Source organism: Balaenoptera musculus, chromosome 3 (assembly GCF_009873245.2).
Source record: "Balaenoptera musculus isolate JJ_BM4_2016_0621 chromosome 3, mBalMus1.pri.v3, whole genome shotgun sequence".
Taxonomy (NCBI): Eukaryota; Metazoa; Chordata; class Mammalia; order Artiodactyla; family Balaenopteridae; genus Balaenoptera; species Balaenoptera musculus.
In genome coordinates this window covers 150,808,508-150,818,504 of record NC_045787.1, presented here as the reverse complement: position 1 = coordinate 150,818,504, position 9,997 = coordinate 150,808,508, and the positions used below count along the sequence as shown (strand labels likewise).

Sequence of the window (9,997 nt, the reverse complement as noted above, 5' to 3'; positions counted from 1 at the left end):
GTATACCCAGAGAAAACCATAATTCAAAAAGACACATGCACCCGAATGTTCATTGCAGCACTATTTACAATAGCCAGGTCATGGAAGCAACCTAAATGCCCATCAACAGACGAATGGATAAAGAAGTTGTGGTACATATATACAATGGAATATTACTCAGCCATAAAAAGGAACGAAATTGAGTCATTTGTTGAGACGTGGATGGATCTAGAGACTGTCATACAGAGTGAAGTAAGTCAGAAAGAGAAAAACAAATATCGTATATTAATGCATGTATGTGGAACCTAGAAAAATGGTACAGATGAGCCAGTTTGCAGGGCAGAAGTTGAGACACAGATGTAGAGAATGGACATATGGACACCAAGGGGGGAAAACTGCGGTGAGGTGGGGATGGTGGTGTGCTGAATTGGGCGATTGGGATTGACATGTATACACTGATGTGTATAAAACTGATGCCTAATAAGAACCTGCAGTATAAAAAAACAAACAAAACAACTAATACTAAACTTTCATTGGGTTATTTGTATGGAAATATGTTAATATAAATGTTTCAGACATTACATGAAATTTCTAAAAATCTTATATTTGTATTTGTATGGAAATATGTATGGAAATATGTTAATATAAATGTTTCAGACATTACATGAAATTTCTAAAAATCTTATATTTGTATTTGTATGGAAATATGTATGGAAATATGTTAATATAAATGTTTCAGACATTACATGAAATTTCTAAAAATCTTATATGTTCTGGTATAATGTTATAAGTAATAATCCTAGTTATTACTTTAAAATGTATATCTCAGAAATAACTAATTTTCTTGTCAACTGCATTATTATGAACTTTCATCAAATCTTTAACTGTGGTCATTTTTAAGTCTTTTGTCATTTAGAGACAGTTCTGGGTGTACTCTGATGATTTTGCAAATATGTTCCTATAAAAGGGTTTCATCTTCAAGAAATTCATGGAAAAGACTCTGACAAGTCCAGGTTTCTGGTAACTGACTGTACTGCTGAACTGAATGAATAAGCATTTTCAGAACTCTAATGAAAAACTGATGAACTCATAAAAGTGCTAACAAAAGATCAAGATGAAAAAAAAAATTAATTACATGGGACTGAGTGAACTGATGAGGATGAGTATAATTTTTGTGACTTTCTGTCTGAATTAAAAAAAAAAAAAAATCCCACAAAGACTCAGAGGCAAAGAATATACAAATCAATTTTCACTGCAAAGTAAAGGAGCTGTTACAGTGGAGGATTACTGGACTGAATGTCAATATTATGACATAGTATGAGTGTGTTTCATGTTTGGTAATTGCAATCATTGTTGCTTTTGTTGTGGTCATCCATGTACAATGCTTGGTGTCACTCTATCTCTTGTAAAAATAAAATACAGTGTGTGTGTGTGAAAAAAAAAAAAAAAAGAAGGAATGAGCTATGGATACACACTACAAAATGGATAAATTGCAAAATAATTATGCTGAGGGAAAGAAGTCAGGCAAAACAGAGTGCATACTGTATGAAAATGTAGAACATTCATGAGACAGAAAGCAGATCAGTGGTTTGCCTGGGGAGAGGGGAAGGAGTGGGAAGTAAAGATTACAGTCAGGTGGAGCCATGTGGCTGAAATCTCCCCAACAGAATGTGAGTGAAAGTGATGTGTAGTCATTACTAGGTATTGCTCATAAAAACAGCCCAGGCAACCCTCGCTCTATCTTCTTTACCATCCTCTCGTTGAATGGAGAGAACCTGGATGAGGGCGGAGCCACAAGACAGAGAGGGAGTGGACCCCTGAATGACTGCATGAAGCAAAGTCCCCTTCATCCAGCATTGATTTGTGACATGAACAAGAACTAAACTATTATGGTATTAACCCCCTGACATGTTGGGGTCAGTTGTTACAGCAGTTAGCCAACCCTGACTAATACAGAGTCCAATGTAATCTCCCTGCCACGAGATAGCTGGCTGGTTCCCTCAAAGTAAGGCTCCACCTGGGGGCTCAGGCTGGTTCCCTGAGGCTTGCAAATTGGGTTCAGCACAAAGAGTAGGCCAGCTGTGGGAGGGAGCAGCCCGTAATACTGGGCCAGTTTTCTCATAAACCCATAGAGCAAGTCCTGAGATGGCTAGGGAAGGAGACTGCCTGATAGCCACAGAAGGAGCCAAACTTCCCACCAGGCTCTTAAGAAGTTCTTCTGTAGTGAGACCCTTTGGTGAATGTTCATCTGGTACACTAATAACCCTATGCTCTGAAGCCATTCTGGGCAGTCTATCCACATTTACCTTCCTCAAAACTTCTTGTCACTAAGCCTTCAGTCTGGTTCCTTCCAAGTCCCTGACCAACAGACTAAACCATTATCCAACGGCTAGGAATCAGTGCATCTTTACTTTGGGGCCTTTGGGCACACTTCCCTTTTCCAGGTCCCTCAGGCCTTCTCGGAGGAAGACTGGAAGACCCCAACAATCCATTTCTGGACGGAGCCAACATAATGTGCAAAGCCGTTTATAAACAGGGCTTTAGATTATTCTTACTTAGTCAACCCATCACAAACAACTCTCCAGGAGACCATGAACATCAGTAGAAGGAGAGGAATGTAAACAACTTGCTCAGGCAACCTGCTTGTGCCTTTAGGGCCTGCTGGACCCAGGCCATATATGTCGCTTCTTCTTCATGATGGAGTACTGCTAGCCACCCCTAATTCTATGACTAGGTAGATTAGATAACATGGTAGCTCAGGTCACGTGGTCACCTGCTATGCCATGGTCAGGCATCCAATTTCCACACACCCCGGAAGCAAGCCAGGAGATGTTTCTCAGAAGGAAAACAACTGTTGAACGAGGTCGGAACTTTGCTCCAAAAGCCAATGCCTGAATATAAGGGCCAAAGGCAGAACTACCTACTTTGCAGCCTGATCCAGTAAGAAAACCTTCTCTCCTTGTATGGTCCCCCTTAAAGTTGATAGCTTTCAAGTGACCCAGTAATAGGTAAAAATAATATACCTAAATATGGTATATTTTATACCCAAGTAAAGAAGCCCACCAAGTACAGTACCGCTTTCTTAGTGGTCAGGAGTGTGATGTTCAGCAGCTTGTCCTTTTTTTGGTGCAGAATATCAAAACACACCCCAGAACCCTAGATAGTTCACTGAGTAGATAGGCCCCTATATATTCGTGGGATTTATTTATTTATTTATTTATTTATTTATTTATTTTTAATTTATTTATTTTTGGCTGTGTTGAGTCTTCGTTTCTGTGCGAGGGCTTTCTCCAGTTGCGGCAAGCGGGGGTCACTCTTCATCGCGGTGCGCGGGCCTCTCACTATCGCGGCCTCTCTTGTGGCGGAGCACAGGCTCCAGACGCGCAGGCTCAGTAGTTGTGGCTCACGGTCTTAGTTGCTCCGAGGCATGTGGGATCCTCCCAGACCAGGGCTCGAACCCGTTTCTCCTGCATTGGCAGGCAGATTCTCAACCACTGCGCCACCAGGGAAGCCCCATGGGATTTATTATCTGCCCTCTGGCACACACATCATGCTTACCAAATCATCTAGGGTACCTGCTACTTCCTGTTCTCAAGGTCCTTCAGGATATTGTCATCAGCATCACAGTAGATTAGCCTGATATCCACTGAAATGGTGATTTGGTCAAAAATTCCTGTAAACTGAGTGTGTCCAGAGAGTGACATACCCCTGAAGCAAGACAGTAAAGGTCTACTGCTGCCCCTGCCAGAGGAACACAAACTTTTCCTGAGGTTTGGTATAGAATAAATAGCATTGACTAGGGTCTTCCCTGGTGGTCCAGTGGTTAAGACTCCGTGCTCCCAATGCAGGGTGCCCAGGTTCAACCCCTGGTCAGGGAACTAGATCCCACATGCTGCAACAAAGATCCCACACGTAGCAACGAAGATCCCACGTGCCGCAGCTAAGACCTGGCACAGCCATATAAACAAGTAAATATTTTTTTTAAAAAAGCATTGATCAGACCTATAATTGTGGGCCAACAATTGCACTGGTCTCCTCCAAGAACGACCACTCTGAAAAAGTCCCTCAGTTGGGTTCCCTACCAGAATGAGTTTATCATAATGCTCGGTCATGATTTAAGACCATCTATCTTCTCTGGCTTTGTTTTTTGTTTTTTTTTTACTATTGCTTTTATAAATTTATTTATTTTATTTATTTATTTTTGGCTGCATTGGGTCTTCGTTGCAGCACGCGGGCTTTCTCTAGTTGCGGCGAGCGGGGGCTACACTTTGTTGCGGTGCACGGGCTTCTCATTGAAGTGTCATCTCTTGTTGCAGAGCACGGGCTCTAGGCGCAAGGGCTTCAGTAGTTGTAGCACGCGGGCACAGTAGTTGTGGCTTGTGGGCTCTAGAGCACAGGCTCAGTAGTTGTGGTGCATGGGCTTAGTTGCTCCACAGCATGTGGGATCTTCCCGGACCAGGGTTTGAACCCGTGTCCCCTGCATTGGCAGGCGGATTCTTAACCACTGTGCCACCAGGGAAGCCCTATCTTCTCTGTTGATGTATGAATGGATAAAGAAAATGTGATATAGACAGATAGATAGATGGATAGATAGATAGATCTTCTCTGTTGATGTATGAATGGATAAAGAAAATGTGATATAGATGGATAGATATCTGTATATATGTATATGTATATAAAGGAATATATAAATATCTACTATATATAGGAATATATATGAGGAATATACAAAAAGTATATATATATAAAATATAAATATAAAGGAATATTATTCAGCCTTAAAAAAGAAGGAAATCCTGCCATTTGCAACAACACGGATGAAACTAGAGGACATTTTAAGTGAAACAAGCCAGTCGCAAAAAGATAAATATTGCATGATCTCACTTATATGTGGAATATTAAAAAAAAAAAAAAAGGTAAACTCATAATAACAGAGAGTAGAATAGTGGCTACCAGAGGCTGAGGTGTAGGGAAAAGGGGAAGGTTTTTTTAAGTAGAATGGTGGTTGCAAAGGGCTGAAGGGACAGGAGAATGGGGAGTTATTATTTAATGAGTACAGAGTTTCAGTTTTACGAGAAGAAAAGTGTTCTGGAGATAGACGGTGGTGATGGTTGCACAACAATATGAATGTACTTAATACCAATGAACTGTACACTTAGAAATGGTTAAGACAATAAGTTTTATGTTACACAAATTTTACCACAATGAAAATAAATGAATGGGAAAAAATACCACCTATCCTCTGTTCTGGCCAAACTGAAGAGGTAATGTTGATATAGTGGGAATCACTCTGAATCTTTCAAATCTTTGATGGTGGCGCTAATCCCTGTAATGAGATGGAAGTATTATTTTTTCATTTGGCAGTTAGGGAGAGCTCCAGGGCCTTCCATTTAGCCCTTCCTCTCAAAATAGTCCTTGCTCCCTTGGGTTGGGCCAATGTCAGAATTCTGCCCTTGTTGATGGGTCAACAGCAACTCTACATATAACCACCATATGGTTTCAGGCCACCACTGGCCCTGGCATGAGACAAGTTGCACTAAAAACTATTTTAAAAAATTTGTACTATACGCATGTCATATATTCAAAAAAGAAAGGGAGGGAAAATATCCCAATTTTAACAATTAAATACATAATCATTACATTTTTTTAATGTTCCTTTGCGTACCACTCAAAATCCTCTCGCGCACATACTACTTTTTTGGAAACACTGACCTAGTACGTGCCCCAGTCATCTCATCTTTATCACACTTGTAATTGTGTATTTAAGTGTCCACTCTCCCCAACAGACTGAGAAGGTGTGTCTCGCTGTCCCAAGCACCAAACGCTGGACTCCCCGTGGACCATACACTGAAAATACGAATCTAGACAATCCCTTTGTCCCTTTCAGCTCAGGCTGTCCACGAGCCCATGAATTCTGGCTGGCTGATGTTGAGCAACCATTTCGCCTTTTGCAGTCTCGGTTTTCTCCGCTGCAAAATGGGAACTACTGTACCTGCCACTCAGTGTAGGTACGAGGACTCAGGTCATGGCTGTGAAAGTAGCGTAGCACTATAGAAATTACGAATTCACTCATCCATTTAACAGTTATTAAGCGCCCAGGGCCGTGCAGCACGATTACTACAGCGCACACCCTCCCCTCGCGCAGGTCTCATCCCTTGGATCCTGGGATGGGGAGGGCGTTTCCTCACCAGGTTCACTCTTCCGCGGAACTCCGGGTGGTGACCTTACTCAAAATGGCGCAGGCAGCCTCGGGGGCTGGTGCGGCGGCGCGGACTCCGCGTGCCCTCTGACCTGCTGGCAGCGGCGGAGGGGGAGCCGGGCGCCGCCATATTGGCTGTTGTCCTGCAAGGGGAGCGGTGGCGGCGGCGGCGGCGGCGGCGGAGGCGGAGGCGGCGGCGCGAGTGAAGCGAGGGAGCGGCGCGAGCAGCAGCATGACTCGGAGGCGGAGCAGGCCGAGTGGCGGCGCGGGCCGGCGCGAGCGGGCGCGGGCCGCGGGGCCGCAGAAGCCCCAGGCGCCGGAGCCCCCGCCGCCGCCGCGCCTGGAAGCAGGAGCGGGTGCAGGGCCCCCGGAGGCGCCGGCGGAGCCCTACCGCGACGGCCCCAGGGAGGAGGACGACCCCAATCTGGCTCCCGGTCCCCAGGTAGGAGCGAGCGAGGCGAGTCTGGCTGCTCGGGCTCTTTCACCTCCCCGGAGCGGGGCCGGGACGGGTTTGGGGATGGACCATCCTCCCCCGGCTGGGGCCAGAGCCTTACCCCCTGGGCCAGGGCTGAGGCTTTCTCCCCCAAGGCGGGAGTAGAGTCTGGATCCTTTGGTCCAAAGCCGAGGCACGGCACGTCCTGTTCTCCTGAGACCAGGCTTCCTGCCCTCTCCCGCCGCCTCCGGGAAACGTTCTGGTCGCACACCCACACTGGGACCGCGCACCAATCTTGAGGCCACAGCTTAGCTCTGTGCCCTTTACCTCCCCTGGGCCCACCTGCTTCCCCACCCACCCACAGGCCACCTCGGGGCGCTGGGGCCTGGAAGGCTGCAGCCTCTTCCCTCTCCCCCCGGGAGCGGCTCCATCCCTTCCCCTCGCTGCCCCCTCAGCAGCTGTGCCCCCAGCATATGTCTCCCGGGGCCTCCCTCCTCTCCTTGCCCAGCAGAGCAGTTGCAGCAGACAGTCAGGCTGCCCAGAAGACTATTTGGTGGGGGCTCCTGCACCGAGGTGGAAACCCAGCAAAACCTGCTCTTTCTCCCCTGTATACCCCCGACCTACAAGGCGGCCCACCCAGACCCTCAGATCCCTGGGTTTGGCGAATCCTGCTGAGAGTGAGCAGTAGGAGGACTCTCCAAAGCTTCCAGTTTGCCACCTGGGAGAAGGTCACTTTGATTTGAGCAAAGGAGATAATAGGAGGTACCCTGCCGGTGTTCACTACGAAGCTGGGGTGGCATGAGCCACAGTTGCTCTGGGAGGGTTATGGCACCTGGGGCTGGGTGGCTCGCCCTAAGCTTGCTCTGACAAAAGAGTTTTGAGTTGGTTTTTTGGATGAGCCTGCCAAGGAAGGCAGGCTCCTGCAGGAGTCTTGGAGGGTCGGATGCAGCGCCGGATGAGGATGAGGCGTGGCAGAAGATGCGTTTGGCTCTGCAGACACTGCATCGGGCAGCAGGGGACTCTGGGAGGCTGGTGCAGCCAGAAGGCATGGCTCTTGACAGCTTTCTAGTAGAATCTCTGGAATTGTGCATGTGAGTGGGGATGCTGTTTGGGGTACCATTCCCAGAAAGCCTTCCCTGACCTCCCCAGTTGCGTGAGGTGCCCCCTCTGTCCCACAGCCCCGTGTGCTCCCTTCCGGTAGCACTCCCCATTCTACAATGAGATAGTCTGTTGATGTGTCTGTGCCCCGCCCCCCCCCCCGAACTTTGAACTCCACTGGGGCACAGATCATGCCATCTATCCCTGATCCTCCACACCTAGCCCTGGGCCTTGCTGACACAGAGTAGGAATAATTAGGTGAATGAGAGAGAATGAATCCGTTGAGAACCTGTACTTATTGTAACCCAGTTTTGATACTGGTCTCCTTTGTGTCTCAGATCACAATCAGATTTTTAATTAATGAAGATGTCACCACTTACTGAGTGTCAGAAGCCCCACCTTCATCCCCACCCCTACCCTGGGCTGAGACTGGTTCCAAAGGATTTGACTCCTCAGGTTGGACCCCACCTTTGCCTGGTCTGACGTCCCACCCTGAAGCTGCTTTCCCCTCTAGCCTTCTCTTTCCCTTCTCTGGGCCCCCTGGGAGTGCTGTTCTCCAGAATGGGATAGTGGGGGAGGAGAGAACCAGGGAGTTGTCTTCTCTCTTTCCCATTCAGGGTCCCCTGCCACTTAACCAGCCTATAGTATTCATGGCCAGAAAGTTTGGTTGATGGCTTAACCATTTAGTTTTTATATAGGACACAACTTTAACATGTAGGTTCCTACCTACTCCACTGCTTGACCTGCCAATTCATTCATTTATTCATGCTAGGCACTTTACATACCTTGCCACTACCCCTGTGTTCTCCTCAGCATTTAGCACAAAGTGATGAGTTAGCTATTGGTGTAATTATTGGTCTGCTTTTGCTGTGTAAACTCTGAGAGTGCAGGAACCAAGTCAGTCACCATTGTACCCCTATGCCTGGTGGTTAACAAATTTTAATGAATGATCTGAAGGATATAAATACTATTAACCCCATTTTTCAGATGAAGAAACAGAAACTCAGAGAAGCTAAACATTTGCCCAAATAACTCCTACTATAGATGCCCCCACTACCACCAAAAACAGGACACTCTGTGTACTGTGGGGTATTTAACAGGGCATTTTTTTACTCTAGCCTCAATAGGTGAAACAAACTGACAAACTCTCCACTGATTGTGCCCCATTTTTGTTGGGGAAGGGGGTTCTGGGTGCCAGAAGCAGGCCTTTGTGCCTTGGTGAAAAGCACCTACTGAAAGAATTGGGATCAGTCATTGCTCTACCCACAGGCATACCTTTGGTGAGGATCTCTGGCTCCCACCACCATTTAGAACCCTATCTTAAATACTTAGAGTGGGTAAGTAAGGTGAAATTCAGTGTCATATGCCAAACCGAAGCCAAAGATGGCAAATGAGATCACTTTCAGTCCACATACAGGTTTAAATGCCTCAAGTCACATGTAGTTTTGTTTCTGTTTTTGTTTTGATTTGAGCCAGTATTTTTAAAAATCAAAGGTTTCCCGCAAAACTAGATTTGTGCCATCTCTTAAAATAAAATCTGGTGCTCCTGGGCCCACATTTCCAGGAGGCAGTAATCTGCAGTCTCTGAGAAGTGTCTGCCCTCTTTATCATATGAAGGACACCTGATCTGTGCCAGGCCTTGGGCCAGCTGGAAATGCGGAAGTGAATCAGCCGTGGTCCCTCCTCACAAGGGGCTCATTTGGTCTAGAGAACAAGTATATAGTAGTTTGCAGTAAGGCTAGAAGATCATTACTTCCTCTGAGTTAAGGCTCATAGGCCACTCTGGTTGCATCCAGTTTCCTTTGCTCATTTTCATAACCTGTACACATTTAAATGCAGGACTTTGAGCTTAATTGGAATCCCAAAAGTCCTTACTTCTAATTGATTAGGCCACTAAACTACATTGATACATTCACTAAAAACCCAAATCCTCATTTATTTCACAAGAAGACTAAAACAGTTACAGCCTTCTTAGCAAAGAAAAAAAAACAAACCCAACTTACAAAGCAGTTGGAGGAGGCAGTGAGACGTAGTATTTAACGTTACAGACTTGGGGTGAGCTTCCTGCTCAGTCTCCTAGCTTTGTTGCTGTGGGCATGTTTCTTCCCTTCTCTAAGCCTCTTCCACAGCTTCACCAGAGAATGTGGAGCAACCCACATAGCACCTAGTGCTCCTCACGCCAGAGCTAGAATTGGACGTGGCGTGTGGCAGGGAGCCATTTGGCCATCCAAAGCCTGAGTGTTCTCACCTGCCAGCTCTGCTGGCTGTCTCTAGTTCTCTTGGACCAC

The 9,997-nt window shown here is 46.4% G+C and overlaps 1 protein-coding gene across 10 annotated transcripts in view; it reads left to right on the top strand.

Annotated features, from left to right (window-relative positions):
- The first annotated feature begins 6,258 nt into the window (after positions 1–6,258).
- FAM193B (family with sequence similarity 193 member B) overlaps positions 6,259–9,997 on the top strand; it is a 31,452-nt gene continuing 27,713 nt past the window's right edge. Inside the window, exons 1-3 of one of the 10 annotated variants that reach the window (XM_036845591.1) lie at positions 6,535–6,620; positions 7,123–7,373; positions 7,511–7,702. Coding sequence is in view for 5 of the 10 variants with exons in the window: in XM_036845585.1 (XP_036701480.1) it covers positions 6,411–6,620 (210 nt within the window). In the remaining 5 variants the exon portion in view is untranslated. Of the gene's footprint in view, positions 6,621–7,122; positions 7,703–9,997 lie in introns of all 10 variants that reach the window. The other 9 variants (XM_036845590.1, XM_036845592.1, XM_036845593.1 and 6 more) reach the window with 9 other exon arrangements.